The sequence below is a fragment of the Zonotrichia albicollis genome, chromosome 9, assembly GCF_047830755.1.
Source record: "Zonotrichia albicollis isolate bZonAlb1 chromosome 9, bZonAlb1.hap1, whole genome shotgun sequence".
NCBI lineage: Eukaryota > Metazoa > Chordata > Aves > Passeriformes > Passerellidae > Zonotrichia > Zonotrichia albicollis.
This window is the reverse complement of record NC_133827.1, coordinates 20814793-20839799: the sequence shown is the minus strand read 5'-3', so window position 1 is coordinate 20839799 and position 25007 is coordinate 20814793. Positions and strand designations below refer to the sequence as shown.

The 25007-nt window shown below is 41.3% G+C and overlaps 2 protein-coding genes across 4 annotated transcripts in view; one reads left to right on the top strand and one right to left on the bottom strand.

Annotated features, from left to right (window-relative positions):
- Positions 1-1787: 1787 nt before the first annotated feature.
- SEPTIN2 (septin 2) lies at positions 1788-24032 on the bottom strand. 3 transcript variants are annotated; one of them, XM_074546886.1, is made up of 13 exons: positions 24008-24032; positions 20933-20965; positions 19775-19895; positions 16609-16695; positions 15540-15663; positions 11424-11558; positions 11071-11188; positions 9735-9836; positions 9276-9421; positions 8563-8646; positions 6134-6191; positions 4754-4857; positions 1788-4357 (listed from the first exon to the last, which is right to left on the bottom strand). In XM_074546886.1, the coding sequence occupies exons 2-12, from the start codon at positions 20939-20941 to the stop codon at positions 4762-4764; spliced, it is 1080 nt and encodes a 359-aa protein (XP_074402987.1). In that variant the 5' UTR covers positions 20942-20965; positions 24008-24032; the 3' UTR covers positions 1788-4357; positions 4754-4761. The 3 variants fall into 3 exon arrangements, with proteins under 3 accessions (XP_074402987.1, XP_005489571.4, XP_074402988.1); XM_005489514.4 differs by lacking the exon at positions 24008-24032 and adding an exon at positions 23225-23377; XM_074546887.1 differs by lacking the exons at positions 15540-15663; positions 16609-16695; positions 19775-19895; positions 20933-20965; positions 24008-24032 and adding an exon at positions 14698-14728.
- The window catches only part of HDLBP (high density lipoprotein binding protein), a 39139-nt gene continuing 37470 nt past the window's right edge, over positions 23339-25007 (top strand). Inside the window, exon 1 of the mRNA XM_005489512.4 lies at positions 23339-23495. The gene's annotated coding sequence lies outside the window, so the exon portion shown is untranslated. The remainder of the gene's footprint in view (positions 23496-25007) is intronic.

Sequence of the window (25007 nt, the reverse complement as noted above, 5' to 3'; positions counted from 1 at the left end):
CCTGAAAAAGGCACTTCTCTGCACCCATGCTGTCCACTGAGACAGAAGCAGCAAAAGATTCAACTGACGTTGAAGTTACAACCCACGAATCTGAACTTTATTTCTTTCAGTCCTGAGAGGATTTCCTACTAAATGCCTTCTGAATATGGCTGGGATTGTTAATGAATGCCAAACATTCCCTTCCACTCACATCACAGGAGAGCTTTCTCCTCAGCAGCTCACTCTGAGGTCATTAGAGTGTGTATGAAGACAGAGGTGTGACTGATTCACCCACAGGAGTCACACAAATGAAAAGCCTGGGAGCAAGCAGTGTCAGAATTTGATCTAATGTTCAAAACCACCTGAAAAGGGCACATGACAGGCTCTGAATGATCTTTTCCCTCAATCTTTGCTGAAGAGCCATGATGGCCAGGGAGTGAATTTGAATTACTCTCCCCAGAAAAGGGAACATTTGGGCATATAAGCCACCATCATTCTAACCAGGATAAGCAGAACCTACAAAAATGCTACCCCAAAAGTATGGATGAAGTACAAGAAAAATTCTGGGAGCTTGCAGGATCCCAAATGGAAGGAGCAAAGAAAGGGAGAGAGTCTGGAGACAGCCATGGTGGCTGCTGCTCTGCTTTCCCCCCTCTCCCCAGAGGTGCTCTCCAGTGATGAGCAGGGTACAGTAAATAAAAGCCAGGGCTCAGCACACTGCAAGAGGTTTCTCCTCTCTGGAGTTGCCACAGTGTTTTCCTTGCAAACATTCTGTCACTTTAACAGTGACAAAAAAATTCTGTACTCCTTTAGGGGTGAACTTCCAAACCACTGTAGGAGAGAATTTCCCCAAACCTGGCCCATTTTCTCCCATGCTATGCATGTTTAGTCATCTTTGGGGGAAAATCTCTGAGTGACCTCCCTAAAATCTCTGTCCTGACTCTCAACATGGTGTGGACCCCCCACTGGCAGACCTAGCAACAAAAACATGCTTTCCTTAACATACAAAGGGACTTCAAAACTCTCAAAAGCTGCTCTAACAAGCTAGAGGGAGGTAAAAGGGGTGAAAAGCTGGGGAAAATCATCTTTCCTCTGTTCTTCCTGCACAGCAACACTGAATATTCATCAAGTGACCCTCATTGTCCTCAGTGTTATCATGTCATAAAGTGGCATCCCGCAGTACAGCAAAAAAGCAAAAATCAAATCCTGATTGCTCTCCCTGCCCTGAAAAAACCCTCCATGAGGAGCATCTATGGCAATAAACACAGAGTTAGGCACCACACCCACTGAACAGACCAAGCAACATTGGGACTTCTCAAATACAGAAAATGCTTGGATCAAACCTGTTTCCAGCCTGCTCTGGGCAGATTTGTGGTTATCTCACTGTGCCCCACACTGGGGCTGAATTAAGGCTGTCCTGGTTTAGCAATGGTATTTCCTAATTCACTGCTCCCACTGAAACTCCAAACCAGGCTGCCAGTCCCTTGCTCCCTCTTCCTCTCTCTCTCTTTTCTGCATCAGGATGGAGAGGAGAACTGGAAACACAAAATGTTGTAAGAACAATTTACTGGAAACACCAATGAGATAAGAAAAGGAACAGTAATAGCAACCATATTAAATAACAAAAATGATACAAAAGAGAGAGAGAATGCCCACCATGGAGCCCAACCCTGCCCACTGTCACTCCAACCCTGCCCTTCCTGGCTGCCCCAAAAATTAACCCTGTCCTGGCTGGAACAGGACAATATTTCAAACATATCACCACAAATTAATATTGAGTACAATAAAGAATCATAATAAACACAAAACAGCTTTTTAGCATTTTTATTACAGTTTTAGCTAATTGTAGTACACAGATTATAACAGGTTTTTGTACCAAGAACTAGTAACTTGTGCTATCAACTCTAAAGCTCTGCAAATTCAAAAGTATTCTTACTCCTAATATAAAAACCATCACAACACAGAAAAAGAAAAAGAACTGTGGCCAGTTCAACAAACCACCAAACAGAATTTACCTTTTGTCCCCAAGCCTTTCTGCTGCTCATATTTTTCTTTTACCAGCAGCTTTTCTGAGAAAAGTAGTCTTGCTTTTCATGCCTTAGCACAAAACCATCCATTTCAAGACCATCTCAAAAAAAGTGAAGGAGAACCTTCAGAGACATCAGGCACACTATGAACAACTGTCCCAAGACTTGGGAAGATGCAGTAATTAATTATCTAAAATGGCTAATGCCATAAACTTGGTTTTTCCCATTAAATGCCAAAGCAACATACAAAAATATTTCTCCTGTTGAATTTTTAGATCATTTTTTTGATCAATTTAGATCAAACTTTTCTTTGCTTTATAATAACATGAAATGCTTTAGCCTGAACAAATATTTTAATAGATATGTAAATATTCCAAAGAAATCATTTCACAGATGGTGGCCAAACAGCACTAAACAAATGGACAATGTGCTCTTGTTCCCATGTTAAAAATAGAGAAAAAACCTTTCAACCCAATATACACAGTGAGAGTGACAAGTACAACCAGGCCCCTGTGCAGACATTTTACATTTCACAGTTTTTCTTCAAGTACAGGCTCATGGTAATAGAAATAAATAAGGTGTTGTGGAGTGTTCTGTGGCAGTGCTGCTACATTACGTTGGTCCTACACCTTCTTTTGAAAAAGCAATTCAAGAATTAGAAGCACATGTTCTTCTCACCAAGTTTTGTGGGTAGAGGTTTGACAAAATGGGATTTAACTCTGCTGTGCATACAAAAAGGTTCTCATTTTCACTTTTGTCAAGGTAAGGGAAAGTCAAATGAGTTGTGTCAAAGTTTGGAAGACAGAGCTGGACATCCCCAGCTACAATGCAGGATTTTACTTCACATTTTTAGAAACATTCAAACATAAAACAGCAGTTTCAGGCAGGTAAAAATTCCAACTGATATTTATATTTATATTTAATCTAGCCACTGAAGCACCACTGGAATTATACATTAGCTGCAGAAATTCTATTATTTTTTCCACAGGAACATTAACAAAATTATAAAAGTCACAGCTGCACCTGAGCTCAAAGAGCCAAAAGAAGTTGCAATTCTATCTATTTGTTTATTAGCTGCTCAGATAAGGATGTTTTGTGATAGAACAGAAGAAGAAATCTGATTGCTGGCTTTATCAGGAGCAGCAAAGAACCCAGGGTGTGTCACTGCTTGCCCTGTCAGCCACCAGCTGGGCACTTGTGTTGATTATTCATTATTTGCAGCAAACACAGCACAAGGAATGATCTGCAGCACAAGCCCAGCCAAGATAAAAAGTCTCCTTTGCTACCAGGATTAAAAAAGAGATCTTGGCCTAATAAAAGGAAACAGAGTCTCTTCTGAAGTAATACTGCTGACTCCATCCTGGAGCAAGAATTTAAAATACAGTTTGCACTGATCCTGTCAGGAACAGGTCATTTTTAAAAAGAGAAGTGTGCTAATATATATTTTTACTACATGTAACAGTTTACAATGCCCTAAAAATAGTATGAAAATACTTATTAGGAATTATAGAATTTCTTATCCTTTGGATGTAGGAAACACCCATGCATAGAAAACTACTCTTTGGAGTTTACCTCTTTCAACAATAAAATCAGCCTTATTCAAGTTTATTTGGCTACAATAATGCCAGAAAATAGCAGGAGTGACTTGTGATGGCCTACAAGAAACTGTTCAAAATTAGCTGCAATAGAGTAAGAGATTTTAGGAAAACAATAACCCTCAAGGGTAAATCTAAAAGAAATAATGCCTGTCATGTAACATACAGTGGCATCTCCTTTCTTTTGCTAAGACACAAGGCATGCTTAAATTTTCATTTGATATTCTGCAGAGGCCAAGGAAATCCTCTGCTGTGAGCAGAGACAGAGAAAGGGCTGCTGGTCTCACACACACATGTAAACACTGCCATATTTATAAAATTAACCTTGCAGGGGTGCAGCCTTAGTGAGGTGACTGTTACCTGGCACTGAACAAGGGATCACTGGCAGCTGCTTATTTCTAAATGGAATACAAAGTTAAAAGTAGGAAGCTAATAAGGTATATTAAAAAATATTATTATCTACTGCTTATCAGGCTAGAAAACTTTCAATGACTATTTTGTATCCCTAATAGGAAATTTAAAATAACCTCAAGAAAAGAAGGACTAAAGAAAATGAAAGTCAAATGTGTATAATATATAAAAATACCAACTAACTACATGTTATGAAATACATCTGACAAGGTGTTACCACAAAACAGTCCCACATTAAACTCCACAGCAAGCTCCAGATCACATGGAAGCAAGAGGCATCCTTTTGTCCTCCACCACTGCAATCCAGCTCCAGGAGGTCTCCTGGGAGTCAGGGGGTAAAATCATCTAAAAACAAGACAGGAAAATACCATTTCAGATTAAGAAACCTGAAAGAACTGCACACATTTTATAAGTCACAAGTAAACAATGACTTCATCATGAGATTAAGAAACCTGGTTCAACTATTTCAAAGACTTCTTCCATAATTCTTACCAGGATATATTGTATTGACTTTCTGGGAAATTTTTATATGTATACACACACACCATCACACTGTTTAGTTTGACTCCAAGCCATCTAACTTTGCAAACAGCAGTTAATCCTTATAAATTAAAATTCAGACTGAAACTTATGGAAACACATCTTGTTAACATTTTTCCAAAACTTCTTAATACCAAGCACATTAGACAGCAGCTAAAGGAGAAGCCCTTTAAGTTTATTAAGGTTATTTGAGCATCTTACCCAAGACTTTACACATGGTGCCCACTGCTGTCACCTTCTCCACTTTGCATCTGCATCTGCATCTGTGCCTGCATCCTTGCAATCATCTCCTGCATGCGACGCAGCTGGAAAAGCAGCACAGAGCAATTCTGCAGCTCACAATATAATTCTTCACTGTCATCACTCTAATTCTTATTTTTATTAAAGAGGGAATCACAAAGCTGCATTTTCTTTATCTGACAGGTAATGTATTCAGGTTATGGTATCTTCTTTTACTGCTCTGCATCACTGAAGAGGCTGGCATTTACTGACTGAAATAAATAGACTTTATTATTGTAGTGTGGGATGGGATTTTTAAGCATCCCTAAGTGGAACTCTCTGACATCACATGTATAAAAATTATGGTTCTGAACTACTGAACAAGCAATTTACACTTACTAAAGTTTATCAGAAAAAAAAAAAAAAAAGCAGTCTGGTTATGTCCTCCAAACTACTCCTGCATCTGTCATCCAAAAAAAAATTGTCAGGATTATTCCCCACCTCCCTTGCTAGGGATGACTGGGTGGAAGAAAGTATTACAGGCAAACCAGCCAGTGAGACACAAGCATGACTAAACTTGGTTGAAGCTCAGTTTTAGAGTATTGTATTTTAGACTAACAGACTATGTTAGAAGCAGCTTTTCAAATTGAAATCAACCATCTATGAATCCCATCAACCATCTATGAATCCCATGAACCATGACCTGTTGCTTGTGTGGCAGATTCCCATTTTTATCCCACTATCTGTGATCATGTCAGACTCCTTCCCTTCTGTCATCCACTTCTCAACAAGGCTATTAATCTCACCTATCCTAGCACAGCACCTGCTTCAGGTCCCACTTCAGCCTTTCTGCCCACATTTTGCTTTTCATTGCACTTTTTCTAGTCTTGCCTATCTATAACCTTTAAGTTTAGAGAAACAAGTAAAGCAGCATTAGAGCTATGCATTATAAATTTGTCACAGTGGTAGAATGAGAATTTCTGTTTCATTTTTTATTTCTGACTGTTTTTACCATCATTCCCTCTTTTGCTGCAGAGCTGAACTGACTTTGTCCCAGTCTGCAGCTGTTAACTGCAGAACCTTCACTCCCAGGAGGACGATTCTCCTTGCCCAAACTGTGTGTTACATCCATTGCTGACCAGTAAAATGGAATCATGTTTTACCAGATTCCACTTGTTCCAAAAAATCCCTTTCCTGAGTCTCCTCCTCCTTCTGTTTTCTTAGTGAACCTTTAAATAACCTTATATTGGCATATAACTGTTTTTCCTTTATGAATTACCAAGATCATATAAATGTTTGCTCCCAAGTAGCAACAAAACAAAAATTCCCCCATTACAAGAATATAAAGTTCTGTCATCTTACTTCTGCTTCCTTCTCAAGCAGAATCTGGTCTTTATTCACTTCTTCATCTTCTATTTTCCTAAAATAATATTAATATTGTTAGAAACACAAAACCATTAAGGTTGGAAGATTGCTGAGTCCAAGCATTAACCCACTATTGTGTTAACCCACTAACATGTCCCTCAGTGTCACTGTCATATTTTCTGAAAAATCCTTTTGCCAGGATTCTTCTCCTGGGAAGCTGAGAAGCCTCAAAATAGAATGAAAACAATAATTATCTGCTTGCTTCTCCTGTGTTTGCTGCTTTGGAATGCAATCTGGAGATTGTTTACCAACAGGTGCATGTTTGATTGGGTTCATGTTAATTGTTTTTACTTAATGAACAATCACCATCAGCTGTGTCAGATTCTGAAGAGTCAATCAAGAGTTTTTCATTCTCATTCTTGTTAAACCTTCTGATGCATCCTTTCTCTTTCTTTAGTATAGTTTTAGTATAGCATATGATATAGGATGGGATGGGATAGAATGGAAATGGAAATGGGATGGGATGGGATGGGATGGGATGGGATGGGATGGGATGGGATGGGATGGGATGGGATGGGATGGGATGGGATGGGATGGGATGGGATGGGATGGGATGGGATGGGATGGGATGGGATGGGATGGGATGGGATGGGATGGGATGGAATGGGATGGAATGGAATGGAATGGAATGGAATGGAATGGAATGGAATGGAATGGAATGGAATGGAATGGAATGGAAATCAGCTTTCTGAGAACATGGAGTCAGATTCCGCATCTCTCACCTCATCCTGGAGACCTCACAAACTCAAGACCCCAGTGCCACATCCACAAGCAGTTTGAACACTTCCAGGGATGGCAGCACCACCACTGCCCAAACACCCTTTCTGTGAAGAAATTTCTCCTAATATCAATCTAAACCTCCCTGGTGCAACCTGAGGCTGTTTCCTGTCATTGCACCACTTGTAACCTAGGAGAAGTGACTGTCTCCCTCATACCTGGCTTTACTCAAGATTTCCTACCACTTTGCTAATGGCTTTCTCCTTCTCCATGTCACAACAGGGAGGATCTACTCATGGAGCTAATCAAGCAAGTGCCATCAAACATGGAAAACAAACAAATTGGTGTTTGTTAAAAAGTTAACAGAGAAGTACATTGTAAAAAAAAATCCTGTGTAAATAAAAAGAAATAAATAATTGTAAATAAATCCTAAGTGAAGAAATACATTGTAAAAAATCTGCTGTGCCCCAAAACCTCAGAGATCATTAGTGAGTACAGAGAAACACCTATTGTAAGCACTCCTGGTAGCAAAAGTGCAAGCTTGAAATAAATTCACATGCAATTTACCCTCACTTACAGTAAACCTAACTACATTCTAGTACCATTTCAGAAATGTGAAAGGAAATGGGCCACTTAACTAGAAAATATACAAAAAGATGTTTCAGTTTACATACCCAACTTAACGGCAACTTGAAATCCTCTAAAATTGGATGACCTTAGGTCACATTACCTCTAAGGCCTTTGTACACACCTGTGGGATAAGAGGTGCCAGAACTTGGGAAGTTTGGGGATTTTACTTTGAATTTCAGAAAGCAGGATTTCAAATCAGGAGAGAAGAGGATTTTATCTTGCCTGTAGGCAGAAAACTCTAAAAGGAAAACTCTTTTTGCTGAAAACTGACCAGATACGTTACAAAATGTCTGTTAACAGCTGGATGAGGAAACTTTTGCAAAATGCCCCAAAAACCCCAAAACGTGCAATTTGGAACCCTCTAGTGGCTGTAAGAAGAGATGCAGCTGAAACACCTAAACCAGGAATCCTGCAGTTTCCCTCAAGAACTCCCCAGCTCATCTTTACAGACGCTGCTATTGTGTTTAAAAATTGGGTGTTTTGCCAGTTCTCTTTCCAGGAAAGCTGTGTCCTATCCAAGCCAGCTCAAAACAAGGCTAACAGTGTGATAGCTACTATTAATGTATGTCATGTGTAATAAAGAATTGCAAAAAAATTTGATCATCTCTTTTTAAAGCCTCCATCCAAATATTCTTGTTGTTAATTCTGAAAAAAACCTCCACACACTCTTTTTAAGATATCAGCTCTGATTTAATTTGCAGATTTTTTAAAGACATTTATCATAGACATCTGTCCTACTTAGGACCTTCAACACTCCAACCCAACTATGTTTAAACCTCAGACCAAAGCACAGATCCATTCCCACAATTTCCTAACTCCACCACCATCACTTCAGATTTAGCAAATATTTTTTTTGTTACACTCTTTGTAAGCTGCTCAACAGAACTTGATGTTGACTGGAGTTACAAAGCTGCCTTTGGTCTACCAAATGCTAACAATGCAATGGTAGTTGAGACACAGAGAGAGCAAAAGAGAAATTCAGAGGAGGAGAAAGCAGCATGCAACCATGAGATGCCAACCTGGTGCCTCGTTTGAGCCTCTCAGAGCGGAAATTCTCATAGTGGAGATCCTGGGTCACCTCCTGAAGGTCCTGCATGTGGGTGCTGGAGGAAGCAGAGTCATTAACAGATAAGTTGTGTCACATCAGTTTGCTTAAGCAACTCTGGCATCAGCACTGGCTTGGATCAATGTGCTCAGCATGCACACCCACTTAGCATACTGATTTAAATCTAATTTCAGTTCAATTGGTGCAATAAAGGACACAGAGAGGTCACCTCAGCCCTGAGAGTGCCCTGACAGAGCTGCACTCCTGGGTGAGGCCTTTGATGAATCTGAGCAAGCAAAACAGAATAGCATAGACCAGGAAAAAACCAACCAGGGGTATTTCAGGTCTGCTCCCTTGCAAATGTATCTACTCGTAGATATATTGAAATCAGCACAACTTGGTTTATGTTCAGGGGATTTGAGCAGCAATACAACACTGCATTGGATAAAAGAAGCACACAAATCACTATTTTCACAGAATCACTGAGTAATTAAATCAGAGAGGACCTGTGGGTCCTGTGTGGTCCAGCCTCTGACTAGGCCTAGCTCAAGGCTGCTCATGGCCTTCTCCACACAAATTCTGAACGTGTCCAGGGATTACCCAACTGCTGCAAACCCCCAGTGCAGTGCTTGATTATCTTGGTGATTGTTTTCTGAACTCCCATGTAACTGGAATATTCTAACTTACATTAACATGGTCCTCAGCTTCAGGAAGTCATTATGCTCTGGATTCTCCACTTCAACTACACCCCATGGGTAGAGGCGACCTCTGACTTTTTTGCCTTTTGCTTCAATGAGTTGATTGGATCCCACTACACAAAATGGAATGCTGGCCTGAAAGCCAAAAGTGAAAAAGTTACTTACAATAAACCAGGACAAACAACTCCAAGAACAACTCTTGTTCTGCTCAGCACTGCATATTATGGTAATAAGTTCATAATTATTTGAAATTAAAGGTGTAAAATAAATAAAAGGAACTGCTGCCACCATCCTCCAAGCTAGGGAAGCCTGGGCAGAGACACTTCAGGTGTCTCATTTCTGGGTGACTCACTCCAGGTTGCATTGCAGCTCCTGTCCTAAAGCCATCTGAGCAGTCTGAAAAAATACAATATATTATCCATGTATATAACTATTAAACCAGTCACACCTTCAGGAGTCTGGTCTGCTCCTTAAAATCTTCATCCTCATCAGATTCAGCATCAGGCAGGTGATAAATTTTGATGCCATGCTCTTCTATTTCATCCAGAATCTGAGATATGCAATAAAATAAATAGATATAATGTACATGGAGAATCAGTACTTTTAAATCCTAACAGAAAATTACTTAATACACAGGCTCTTAAGAAATCTGGATTTATCTTATTGATCCAAATTGCTCAGCAAGGATTTGGTTTTAAATACTACATTTCTTCATGATATTCAACAATTACTTGCCATGGACTTTCATACAAACAATAGTGCTCACAAAACCACCATCCTTTGTGGAAGCTCTGCCTTGTTAAACCTTTGCATTTTTTTATAATAATAAAGGTGTTGACAAAGAAATTATACTTGCTTTCTACAGCTTAACCTCCTTGCTCTTACATCTGAATTACTACTTGGGGGGTAGGGGTGGGAGTGTTTGAAAAACTGAGATATAAACACTACAAATACTTTTTTCTTCATGATTGACAGTAATGGTACCCACACCAGGAATCCATCTACCACAGACCCCAAATTTTGCTCTTTATAAAAGAATAATCTTTACTTCTGCAGAATTCTAGCACTCTAAACACACCTACTAGAGTATACTATATATAAAGTCTTCATTTTTATTCCAGAATAACTGACAAAACCACAGTTTTCAATGCAAGAGCTAAGACTGGAGCGTGCCTTTGACGAGTTAATTCTAACACTTCTTTCTGAACTTCCTAGCTGTTATTAGCTCATGCTGGTTTGCTGAATCCCACCTCCTCCCAGCAAACACAGCATCAAGCCCTGCATGACTGGATGTGTTAAGAGGTCTTGCCTCTGGAAGACAGAACTGGAATGCTTTAGGAGTGATATAAGGGAAGAAAAACAGCCTCACAATCAGAAACATCTCTGAAAAATCCCATTTTTTAACCATCAGAATTCTGACTGGGGAAAAAACCCATGTGCACATTATAAATGCAGATACTATCTCTGCTTTAGGATTGATTAAACAGGTAACTGAGCAATTACCATCAGCAAATGTATTTAGATATTTTTCCAAAGTTTCAAAATTCACTCAATCTAACTGTAAACGTAGCCAGATTACCATTTTACAAACAAACTTCTAAGGACAGTTTCTCATTTAAATACATAACAAAATATTTTACAGGATATCAAACTACATATTAAGTGATGCTACACTGTGCATGAGATTCTATTTTCCTCAGCTAGGACAGAGCAAGGTTAATGAGAATGCCCACACTGCCACAACCAAAGCACAACACATTTCTGCAAGCCAGAAAAACACTCACCCTCTTCTTTAGTCTCTCTCTCTCCTTCAGAGAAAGTGTATCAGCTTTTGCAATCACTGGTACAATATTTACTTTGTTGTGTATGGCCTTCATAAACTCAACATCCAGAGGCTTAAGGCTAAAATTAAAACATGGAAAATTTTTATTTATTTTTTACTCTAAATTACCAATTTATTTTCATTCCAACATAAATATCTCTCTTTACACAGAGAGAAAGAACACAGCCAATTAATGTCAGCAGTTACAGCAGCTGCCTAAGTAATGGCAACCTGATTCTGAAAATTTAAGTCAACAGGCACAAACCAACTCTCTAAAATAAAATAATGTATAAAAAAGGACAGAGAAACACCTACCCATGACCAAATGGTGAAATGAAGTAGAAACAGCAATGAACTCGATTATCTATGATATGCCTTCTGTTCAATCCACTCTCATCGTGCAGGTATCGCTCAAACTGCTCATCAATGTAAGAGATGATGGTCTTAAAGCTGGAAAACAAACACAGATTTGAGGAATCACCAAATGGCCCTCAACTTTAGGACTCTTTCAAAGGTAGCATTAAACCACTAAGATAGCCTGCTGGTGAACCAGTCTTCTGTTGGGCAAAAATTCATTTACTGATTCTATAGAACAGGGAAAACAGAAGAGCACATCTTAAAATTTTATTGGAATTCTAGAAAAAAATAAGCATAGCTACTATGCATATCACATATGTATATAAAGATAATATATACATAACCCAGCCTTAGTTCTAAAACAAATTTCTCTTGGGTTAATGTTTATATCTTGATTAGCATTAACTACACACTGCAAAAAAGGCTCTGCTACATCCAACCTAAACCTATTTTCAGTTTCAAATCATTGTCCCTTGCTCTGCTACTGCAGGCCCTGCTGTTAAGTCTCTGTCCATGTTTCCTGTAAGCCCCTTGGATATATTTCAAGGCCTCAGTAAGGTTTCCCTGGGTCTTTTTCTCAGATGGAACCCCAACTCTCCCAGCCTCTCTTTACCGCTGTTCTGGATAATTTTTGTGGTTTTCCTCTGTATCTGCCTTAACAGGTCCATGTCTGCCATGTGTCAGAGCCCAGAGCTGGATGCAGATCTCACAGCAGTGGGGCAGAACTCCCTCCCTCAGCCTGGGACACGCATGGCTTTCAGGGACTGCCTGCTCATACCCAACTTTTGTCCACTCATGTCCTGATTCTGGCCCAGATCTACAGGAGGGGACAACTCCAGAGAGGAACAACTTATAGCAGTGTGCTGAGCCCTGGATTTTATTTACTGGACACTGCTCATCACTAGAGAGCAGCCTCAGGCAAGGAGGAGGAAAGCAGAGCAACAGGAACCATGGCCATTCCAACTGCAGCTGAACCACTGCCACAAACAGCTGCCTCTACAGAGAAGAAATCCAAAACCAAAACAGTTTGCTTAGTGAGGGATGAAGAGGAAGCAGGAGGAAGAGGCAGGGCCAGAGATGATCACCCAATTGCTATCCTTGATGAAAAGATGTCAGCTGCTGTTTGGGGACACCCTGGCATCCTGGCTGCTCTGGTGCCAGGACATGGTGGCCCACCATGTGGAAGCAGATCATAGGGAAGCCAAGGAGCTGGGATCCCTGTCCTGGCATTGACAAGGGGATTGGGATGAGGACAGAAACTCTCAGCTCTGGTGGTGACTTCTGTCAAGTGTGAGGGAAAGGTATTCCCTCAAGGATGATCTAATGGTGTGACCAGGCAGGTGGAAGGCCATGGAGGAAGGTATCCAGTACCTGAGAGAATTAGCTGTGCTGGAGGCAATCTCTGGGGTTCCAAATAACCATCAGTCCCCTGCAGATCCTCTGAGGTCCTCTGTACACAACCCACGTGGCAGAAGTTTGTACAGACAGAAGTTGCACATGTTGTATGCCAACTCATTGGCATTGTTGTCAATGCAAGAAGGAGAGCCAGCAGTGCTTCAGGTGACCCAGCTCTGGCAACACGAATATTACTTTTTTCCTTCCCTACCAACCTGCACCTCAGCTGTGCAAAGACTGTCCAAGATTAAGAACAGATCTGAAAAACTCTAGCAAACTAGAGAGGAAATGTTCCATACTCCACCAGTATGGGTCAGTCCCTGCTGCTGGGAGCAAACAGCCCCATCCTCAGGACACAGGATGTACACCACGTGGTAACCTGTGGTTTCACCTACATGGCCACACAAAAGACATCAGGAAGTGGGATGGAAAAGCCACCACTGCCTCAGCAGCAGGGGGGCAGGAGTTGACAGGAAGTAAAACCACCACAGGAAATTCTTCAAGCATAAATGCAGCTCCAGCTTCCAGAGGGCAGGTCCTCAGACAGAACAGAAGGGCTGATGTTACTCCTGAAGTGTAAGGTTTCAGAACACTGGCAGTACATTGATGGCATCATCATGTGGGGAAACATGGCAGAGGAAGTTTTTGAGCAAGGGGAGAAGACAATCCAGATCTTCCTGAAGGTTGGTTTTGCCATAAAACAAAGTAAGGTCAAGGGACCTGCTCAGGAAATCCAGTTTTCAGGAGTAAAATGGCAGAAGAGGCATTGTCAGACTCCACTGGATGTGGTGAACAAAAGAGCAGCTCTGTCCCCAGTGAGCAGCAGGAATGAAGCTCAGGCTGTCCCAGGGGCTGTGGGATTTTGTAAGGTGCATATTGCAGAGCACAGTCAGATTGCAAGGCCTCTCCCTCATGTCACCCAGAAGAAGAATGATTTCAAATGGGGTCCTGAACAACAACAAGCTTTTGAACAAATGAAACAGGAGATTGTTCATGCAGTAGCCCTTGGGCTCACAGGACAGGACATGTGGGCTTGAAGCTGAATTTCACTTCATTGGGCAATTTAATTTCCAAAATTATGGGGAAAGGCAGAGGTTGCCTTGAGGTTCAGGAGTTTGAGAGATGTGGGAAAAGGAACTACCACTGAAAACTGATTTGACCTCAAGATTAGTTCTCAGTGTTTACTATAACGTAAATTTGTAAAAAGAAAGAAAAAAACTAAACAAACAAACAATGAAAATCTAAGTTGATGAAAAGCACTTAAAAATTAGGCACAGAATCTGAGAATGCTCATGTGAACGTGGACAAGATCTAGGGGTGGATTTTTGCTTGCACTGAAGAGTAGGTGATTTACTTTCCAGAGTATTATTGAGAATCAAGGTCACTGTTCACTTAAAGCTCTTTCAAGCAAAATGGAAGTTAACAAAGAAATAAAAAGCATTGCAAAATTGATTTCAAGATGTGTCAAAGTTATTGACGCCTCTTCACACGTACTGGAATTCATTCATGACAGCAGGATTAAGCTTCTTCAAAATTAAAAAACAAAAAACCCCACCTCAAACTGAGCATTTCACAGGCACACACAGCACACTCCCACCCCTCAGAAGAGAAAAGAAATCCATGTTATTGTCCACAGATGGATGAAGGGATGCTGTGTGTGCACGTACCAGTCCTGGCAGTTGATGGCATAATCAAACTTGCTCAAAATTAGAAAACAAAAACCCCACTTCAAATTGAGCATTTCACAGGCACACAGCACACTCTCACCCTTCAGAAGAGATAAGAAATCCATGTTATACTCCATAGGTAGATGAAGAGATGCTGTGAGTGCACGTACCAGTCCCTGCAGTTGATGGCATAATCAAACTTGCTCAAAATAAAAAACCCCACCTCAAAGTGAGCATTTCACAGGCACACAGCACACTCTCACCCTTCAGAAGAGATAAGAAATCCATGTTATTCTCCATAGGTAGATGAAGAGATGCAGTGTGTGCACGTACCAGTCCCTGCAGTTGATGGCATAATCACATTTCTTCAAAATTAGAAAACAAAAAACCTCACCTGAAACTGAGCATTTCACAGGCACACACAGCACACTCTCACCCCTCAGAAGAGATAAGAAATCCATGTTATTGTCCACAGGTAGATGAAGAGATGCAGTGTGTGCACGTACCAGTCCTGGCAGTTGATGGCATAATCAAACTTGCTCAAAATAAAAAAACCCCACCTCAAACTGAGCATTTCACAGGCACACAGCACACTCCCATCCCCCAGGAGAGATAAGAAATCCATGTTATTGTCCACAGGTAGATGAAGAGATGCTGTGAGTGCACATACCAGTCCCTGCAGTTGATGGCATAATCAAATTTCTTCAAAATTAGAAAACAAAAAACCTCACCTGAAACTGAGCATTTCACAGGCACACAGCACACTCTCACCCCCCAGGAGAGATAAGAAATCCATGTTATTGTCCACAGATGGATGAAGGGAAGCTCTGTGTGCACATACCAGTCCTGGCAGTTGATGGCATAATCAAACTTGCTCAAAATTAGAAAACAAAAAACCCCACTTCAAATTGAGCATTTCACAGGCACACAGCATACTCTCACCCTCCAGAAGAGATAAGAAATCCATGTTATTGTCCATAGGTAGATGAAGAGATGCTGTGTGTGCACATACCAGTCCCTGCAGTTGATGGCATCCCCATAGCCCGGGGTATCCACGACCGTCAGGCGCAGCTTCACTCCCCTCTCCTCAATTTCCACTGTGGAGGCCTCAATCTGCACTGTGCGCTCAATCTTGTCTGCAAAACAACAAAACTGCATCTGCACAGCCCAGCCTGACACCAGGGCACCCTGAGATCAGCTCCAAAAATCAGCTGGCAGAGAAAACAGCAAAAATATTATTCTATCCATTGCATTCAAAAAGGCTCAGTACAAAAATTCCTTCAGCGTTATTACAGGACTGAGTATGAGATTCCATCATTTTCTTGAAAATAACATAGAAATTAAGGCAAAAGGCTCTGAGACCAAACCATCAGTAAGGGGAGAACAATATAAAATTATATGTAATGGATTTTTTTTCTTGAGGCTGGAAGTAATAAGTAGCATCAGCGAACATGATAGAATTTCACAACATTAACACAAATTTCTACATGTTAATACAAATACATATCATTTCCCCTCTATTTCTATTTTACAAGAGACAAGAAACAACTGTTGATCTATACAAAGCAATTCATTCAACAGGTAGCAAAAAGACAAAAATTGCATCTTTTATCTCATTACAATGTTCTCTTTTGCTGGATTATTTCATACCTTGATAACAACAAAAACAGGACAAGAAAATGAAGAATAAGAAGTGAAGTTTCATTCATTTTAGTCATTCACTAAACATCTACCTAAAGTAAATGAAATAAGTTGCAAACAGGCATAAACAATTCATATGTTTACAAATGCAACAGATTAAAAACGAAATAAATTATCTGATTGTTTTAGTTGATTGTTTATCTTACTGTGACACAAAGACTGTTTTTAAGCAAAAGAAGGGATCAAATTTCTAGGTTTTAATACAAATACAAAGACTAAATAACAAAGACCTGGTGCAGAAGAAAATGGTTTTATCAAACAGCTCAAGTGTCAGGAAATGCATTAGAAACTACTGGAGCTGGAAATCACTGCTGGCTTTTACCAAAACTCACAGATAAAAGCAATCAACTCCAAAAACCATTGAGCAAAGATGTATTTACCAGCAGCTCCTGGGATTATCCTTTCTGGGTACAGATCTGTCAGGAACAGGCTGTTTATTAATGTAGATTTTCCTAATCCAGATTCACCTGTGATTCAATAGAAAGATAAATTCAATATATTTACATAAATAATTTCAAGAGTATCTGACTGTATTATCTGACTATAGATTTTTTCATATTTCTTTCAAAGTAAGAATTTACATATTTTTAATTTTGGATTAGGCAAGTTTACACAAAAAGATTGAATAACAATTTTTACATCTTGGCTTTGTAATGCACTTTGCCAGAGCTCTCACTGATGATCTGTAATTAATGCTGCTAGCCAAGGGGAGTTGTGACCCATTTAGAATTAAGATTTGCCATTTCATTTCTTCTGATTTTTTAAGACAAGCTTTTCTGTGAAATATCATACCCAGTGAGAAGCTCTATCCTGTCAAGGCTTTATCATCAATTTAAACAATGAAAAATCCATTGCTGAACTTCTGTACAGCCAGGCTACATAAAATGGGATTTATTTATGTTTTTTAAGCCAGTATGGCAAACAAGAATTCAAAGCAAGAGGAATATGGCCACTGAGCAATTTTATATGAACTAGAGGATTACCAAATTGTACTCTAAGTATATTTTTGTTCTAGAGATACTGATGGCCATGAGGAAAATTTAGACTCATTAGAGATCAAGATTTTAATCAAAACAAATGTTTATAGCATAAAAAAGAGTAGCAACTTGAAATGCTCAGTACTTGAGTTTACTGAAGAGATATTTTTCTAGAATTTTAGTTTTATTTCAGGTGTTGATAGGACTAAATAAAAATAAAATTAAAAAATGATGGGCCACAGAATGTCTGAGTAACACTGCAATATGAATCAGACAAAAACATCTGAACAACAGGAAAAAAAGGACAGAAATTGTTTTGAAATGAAGATTTGAGTAGGAGCTGCCAGTTTCAGATTGTGCCAGTGCAGCCAGTGAGGGTGACAGGCACCCAGAGAAACTCAACAGTCACATGGAATTATTTCAGCAAAAGCATGATTTCATCCAGTGCCACATTCCACTGTCTCAGTAAGGGTAAATATTACACAAAAATCAGTTTTCATAGTCACTGTCAATGATTATGTTGGCTACAGTAGTTTAGTGACTTTTAAGTGAAATAACTATTTAGATGAAGTCATAGCTTAACAATGAGAATGAACATAAAAATAAACACAAGTGACTGGGATTTCTTTGGGAGCAACACAGCCAAGCAGCCAAATTCTTATAAACTCCAGCTCATATTTTCAGATACCACAGCAAACAATAGCAGGGGAAAAAAACATAACCAAAAGCTGTGGAAAGAAAGCAAAATCATTGATTAGGATTCTGTCAGCACAGGCAGCTTTAAAGTATTATCCTGCTCAGAAATGAAGGAGGATGGCAACTTAATGAAAAATGAGAGTTCAGAACAGGCACTGACACAGCCCACAAGAGAACATACTTTAACTCCATGCATATTTGAAGAGAAAGCATTCACATTCCAAACTGTTGAAATAACCAACAATTTAAAGCACAGTTTATTTTATCTTACATCAGCTGCCTCCCTCTGCTAGTGTGGCTTAAAATACCACTCCAAATTTTCAATGAAATTATTTTTTTCCAAGTCCTCTTCCTTTAGTTTCCATTTATCCCTTAAAATACTGGCAGGCAACAACAGTAAAGTTCCACTTCACTCCAACATGGGTGGATTAATTCTCTTTCTGTCACTCTTACACCATATCATTTCCCCTCTATTTCTATTTTACAAGAGACAAGAAACAACTGTTGGTCTATATAATTTTACATTGCTCTCTTTCAGAACTGTTTTACGTGGCAGGATTTGCAATTAGAATTCAAACAGATCTGGAAGTTTAGAGAAAGCAGATCTTTTCTTTCTCAAAACTGTTCACACTTTTAGGATCACTGAACAGGAAATTCTGAAGAGTCAGAGTAGACAGAATAAACTGAAGCAGCTACTTATGGTTTGGTTTTACACTTGGATTTTATGAGGTTCCTTTATGGCATCATCCACATCAAATACAGTAAAAAACTACAATAAAATTATAGGAAGACAAAGATAAGGAAAAACTCTGTACACCACTGAAGAAAGTAGGACAAAAGCAGGGCTAGGGCTGTCATTTGGCAAAACTAATGAAAGGTTTGAGGACAGGCTCTCCCTGTAACTACTGAAATCCAAAACCATTAAAAGTCAAACACCTCCTATCATCATCACTCTCTCACCTCTCCTGCTCACTCCCACTGTGATCTCTCTTAGGCAAATCTAGCACATAAATGGGATTTATTTCTTGTGGGGCCAGGTAATGAAGAGTCTAATTCTATTAGGGTGCTTTTTGTATAAGCCTATTTAAAAGCAAGAATTAAAGAGTTCAAACAGCAAAACTCACAAGTTATGGCTCACAGAGAGACAGAGAAAACACCCAAGCCTGATCTGGGAGTCTATTTAATTTTCAAGAATAATTTTCAACCCATTTCTCAAATGATCAAGGTATTTCTGCAGACATCAGATTTTTTGTCAACACTCCCAGATTTTTTATCAAGACTCCCAATGAATTATCAAATAGAATAACACTTTAGGTTACAGCTGCTAACATAAAATCATGATTAAATTAAAAAGTAACAGCTGACATCAAAACCAACTGATCCAATTCTCAGTCTTTCTCACTCTTTTACAAGAGTATTTGGAAGGTTGAAAAGATAGAGTTCAGATTGTTTTGAACTAAAGAAGAATAAACAACATTTTAAATGGAATGGTCTGCTTAATACAAGTCTCTTAATCCAAACACACAAATGAACTAAGACAATATTCAAATGCAAAACCAGTTTTAAATTATACTTGAAATGGAGTGCTGGAATCCTGTAGGACAGGGCAGAAGGAAGGAAGGAATGAGTGATTGCTGGAGTGCACAATAAACTTTCTTCACCCACAAACAAACTTATTAATTTATTCAAGAATGGTTTTAATGTGGTAAACAACTGCTGCAAGAATCAACAAAATATAAAAGAAAGCTAAATGCAACAGTAAAGGAAAGTTTTGATGCAAGCTGAAGCCTTAGTGCAAGTAACATTTGATTTAACTTCAAATTCCCTGTGAGCAAGCACTAATTGTGCGAAAAACTACAAAATGTTTCCTTACCAACCACCATCAGAGTAAATTCAAAGCCCTTTTTCACAGACTTTCGGTGAACCTGGTTGGGAAGGTTTGCAAATCCAACATAGCCAGGAGTTTCTGGGTTGGTGAATTGAGCAGGCTGTTGCTACAAATGAAATTTCAAAAAAAATAAAATAAGACAATAATAAGCAACCAGTCAAGATTTAGAAGTTTGTACAACTGCTTTCCTCACTTCACTCAAAAGGTTTGAAGCTATGGGGCAGAGAGGAAACTACTCAGAGGTTCCTGCTACTCAATGGTTTCACAGAGAAGTGCAGAACAACTACATTGACCTAGAGCTTAAAAAACCAAACTTCACTTGTTCAGATATCCAGCCAAGCTCACTTTAAGTGAAACAGAAACAAAATCCCAAATAATTATTTACCAAAGTATGAATTGTGGGCACTCATCACTTTTTGAACAGGCTTCGTGCACAGCTAAAATAAAATAGTTTTCTATGACCATTCCTGATCCTTTTTTAGCACATCCAAAGCCAAACCCTGAGCAAGCTGTGAAGTGAAAGCCATTGGCTGGAGGTGCTCTTCAGAGAGCTCTCTTCAGGGGTGGGGAAGGGGAATTTACACAAGAGAATGCTCACTGCTACAGATATGGCAGAGAAATCTTTACATCTCTTACTTCCCTCTTCAAACATCCTTTATCACTCATTTCTATCCAATAAACCAACACAAGTGTTTTACCCATCATAGCAAATGCTAGGAGCCAAGAATGAGATGAATCCCAGCATGACAATAATATTTTAGGTTATAATACTTGAAATGAAGGGTTTTATTGGAGAAGCAGTTGATTCTACTAGTAAAGAAAGAAATTAAACCTAAACCACCATTTGCTTAAATGATTGGAAAGGAAGTTTCAGTGAAGATGCAGCAGGGAACTTTTATCCAAAATGAAATCCTTCCAAGAGTATTAATTAACTGCAGAGATTTATACTTGCATGAAACTACTTTAATCTATGTCTTACATCACTCACCTTTCAATATTGTGTCTCCTATAGGCAGTAAATTTTGAATACTCTTCATATCAAGCAGATGCAAGTTGCACAATAATAATCATTGAGGATTAATATTTAAAAACAAAAAATGTATTTCCCATTGTTGCATTGGAAGACAGAAATGTTGTTCTTACCTTGGACATTTTTAGGCAAGGACAGGAAAAAATCTGAAAAAAATAATAATGTTTATCAGCTTATTAAAAATTGTATGAGGAAAAAACTCACCTACAAACCAGTGTAATATTTGCTGTTGCACAGTAAATTAAAAAAGGAGCATCCCTGACTGGCTGTCCAGACTCTGAAAGTGTCAGATTCTTCACAGGCACAAGTATTTGACTCTGCTGTTCTAACAAGGGGCAGAATTTTCAGCTACAATTACTCCTATAAATGCAGTCAGACAAGAAATTCAAGCAGCATGAATGTGGGGTGCTGAAGGCAGCAGATGTGTGACAAATCATTCTGAAGCCCTCAAAGTCCACATCCTTTCTGAAAACTCACCAAACCAAACACCTTGCTAAAAAACACCTTGCTCTTTAGAGAAAAGTTTCTTCAAAGCCAAAAAAACACAAAACCCTAACTCATGTATTATTTTCCTTTTCAAGCCTCTTTGTCCTCAACATTTCCATCCATGCTTGAGTGTTTTGTAAAGAGCTCACAGCTTCAAAATGAAACTTTTTCTCTTCCTCTTTTATCTAGATGCTTGCAAACTCAGTCATTCTACCTCCTGTTTACCAGTATAAAATTTTCATATGTAGCTGCATGTGAAATAAAAAACAGGCACAAAGAAAATGTTTAAAGATTTCTTATCTAACACTTCTGTGCAAAAAATATCTCTTAACAAAGCCTCACCAACCACCAGCTTGCATGATTTCAGGAGAACATGTGATTTACTGTGGCAACATAAAAATGCCTGCATATGCTGGATCTGCAAGTGATAAAAGCTCAATTCCCCCTTCTAGACCTTCCCCTGGCTCACCCTCTTACCACAAGGTATCAGTTCCCACTCCAAAGCCCTCAGCCACCTCTTACCTAGCTCACTCTCACTTTATTTCCATGGATTTGAAATTACCACTAATAATTCTTTCCATCTTCCAGGCAGATTTTGTCAGCAAGCCCAATTTGTGTGAAACTACACCAAACTGCTTCAGTTTGCAGCAGCCTTCAGTCTGCTCCTCCCAGCAAAGAGACATCTTGGAATCAAAACAAATAGCAGAACCCCAACTTTTTGTGTCAGGCACAAGGTAAAGTTGTTTCAGTGTGGGGATGATTTCCAGGATTTTCTTCTCAAAGCTACCATACAGGTGTATGTTTACACCATTTTAACCTCATTTGGGTTTGATGGGAGTTACAGACTGAAGATGTTGAACTTTGAAGCAGTTTGGTGTCCTTTCTCATGAGGCCCAATTTGCTGAGCAAAATCTGGCACCCTGGTTACTGGCACAAAATAAAAACTGGATAACATGGTTCTCAAGTGAAATTGCAACATAAAAATAAAATCTAGTATCTGCAACATCTGCATTTCAGTCCACAGAACAATCTGTGACTTGTGATGTATTCAGCTAGTGAAGAACTTGAGCCTGTTATATCATGTGAGATTGCTCTGATAGCAACTCTTCCTTCCAAGAGTGTTTCCTGCCCAGTGATGTCATTGATTCCTGCTTAAGCATTCTCCATGAGAGGTTTTCAATGCCAAACAAAACCAGATCCTGCTGGAACACAGAGGAACATTCTTTTAATTTGTGAGACTTGTCTGTCACCCAACTATTTCTCAGAGGCGGGCTAAGAGCAGAGGAAAGTTTCTCACAGCTGCTGAGGAAACGAAGCAGCGAGCAGAGTTATGCAGACGGCTGCAGCTACATTATGTTTTAACACAGAGAACAAGCACAGAAACTTTTCAGGAATGATGTTTCCCACAGCGTTCCCGCCAGGTCTGAGCGCTCCCACACAGGCACACCCGAACCCGAGGGCCAAGGCCCGCAGACCCGAGCCCAGGGCAGCGCACGGGGGGCTGCGGGCTGAGATCGGGGTTCGGGTGCATGGAAGCAACCCAGACTCTCTCGGGAGCTGGTCGGACATGTTCCTCACCCTCCGGTCTCTACAGCGCGGTGCAGTTTTCTACGAGAGCACGTTCAGAAGGGACTGCCTTGCCCGCCGTGGGAGGGGCCCCGCCCGGGGGTCCCATGGCGGCCACACGAGCACCAAGTCCCGCGCTGGGAGGGCGGCCAGGGCGCCTCACACCTCCCCGGCACCGCCCGCAGCGCGCATCGTCCCGCTCCTTCCTCACCATCACCCCATCTCAACCAAACCCCCCACGTTCGGGGGTCCGGCTGGAAAGGACAGAGCCATCCCAGCGCTGCTGCCCGCCGTGTCCCCTCACGGCCGGCGGGACCCCGCGCTCCCGGGGCGGTGCAGGGTCCCTCCCTCACCTCAGCGCCTCCCGCAGCCGCCAGCCCCGAGCTCCGCTCCCGCGCGCGCACGGCCGGCCGAGGGGGCGGGGGCGCCCCGCCCAAGGCCACGCCCCCCGGGCGGTGCAGGGCCCCGCGCGCACGCGCGCGCCCCGTCCCCATAGCAACCCGCTGGGACGGGGCGGGGCCGCCCGCATGTTGTAGGTCACGCACATCCCCTCTGCTGCACCAAGATGGCGGCCGGGCCGTCGGCCTCGTACCCAGCCTAGGCTTCGCTACGGGCCGACTAGAGGTAACGGCGGGCCCGGCGCGGGAGGGCGGGGACGGTAGCGCCTCCGGTGAGCGGGAGGAAGGCGCGGGCCCGGCGCTGTGACCGGGCTCCTTCCTTTGCCTGCAGCAAGATGGCGGCAGCGGCGAGAAGGGCGGCAGGCGGGATGTGCAGCAGCGCCCGGCCCCGCTCTATGGTCGCGGCCGCTGCCATTGGCGCAGCGCGGGCCACGTGCCGGCCGCGCGCCCCGCTCCGAGCCGGGGTCCCGCTCCGCCGCCCCGGGGCCCCGCTCCGCCGGCAGCGCCGCCCGCGGGCGGACAAAAGCCATGAGTCATGTCCCGCTCCCTTCCCCTGCGGCGCACCGGCTGTGGCTGGGCCCTGCCGCGCTCAGGGGATGCGGCGGAGGGAGCGATCGCTTCCCCCGCCTTCAACCTGCCCTGTGTCCCCCCTCCCCAAGGGCAGCGGGCTCCATCCCCGGCGCTCCCCAAGGCTGAGGATGCGCCAAGGGCCGCGCTGGGGGAGGGCTGTGGCCTCACCTGTGACACTGCAGGTAGCGGCAGCCGCCTCTGGGCATGATAGCGGCGGAAATTCAGCCTCTGCTGACCTGCTCTCTGTGCCTGCAGTGTGGTTTTATTTCGGGATATTTATAGACCGGGATGATCCAGCAGCCCTGAAGAGAGTTAAACATAGGGCACTGCTGATTCTTGAGCTATAGGTGAAATGGCACATGATAAATAGCGTTTCCCGTGATGGCTTTCCCCAAACAGTAGGGGAGGTTTCATAATTTCTTCCAGTGAGAGACAAGAAGCAGGAGAGGAGATTGTGCTGAGAATATTGGTAATATAGAGATCAGTTAACTTGTAAGATGAAGCAAGAGCTTTGAATTAACTAAATTTAGAATTCAAAACATTCTCTGTTCTGTGCTTGTGAAGTTAAGATTAGTGACATTCAGTCCCAAGGTGTTTGAAGAATAATTTCTTGTCTTATCCTGTTGTGTAATGGCAGAGAAAAAAATCTGCACACTCATATGTGCTGCATTGCTTTGTCACATCCCTTCTGTTCAGTAAGGCAGGTGAAGCATCTGCCTGGTGATTTATTCTCCATTTTCCCTACTGGTTCTATTCTGACAACTGTCTTCAGTTAGAAGACAACAGACAGTAGATTTGTGTTGGGTTTTTTCCCCCAGACCTGAATTGGAAGTGGTGTTTTATGTATTGTTTCATATGTGGGTTGGGCATCCCTCTGTGTGGTAAAGGAACATAAATCCGAGGTGAAGCAGGAAAGGAAGCAATAACCTGATGTGTATCTGTCTATCTGCTAAAGCTCTGTGTTTGAGTAGGAGCTTCCAGTTTTTCTAACCCTTTGCCTGTTTAGATTCAAGCTGTTATAAAAACCAGTATTCCTATTTGTACGTGGATTTTCATAAAGCATGGCCCAAGTCATAGGCAGAGCCATCCACAGCTAAAACACACAACCTTTTTCAGAAAGGTCCACAGTATAATTTTACAGGGGTCAGAATGACAGGCACAGGAAGAG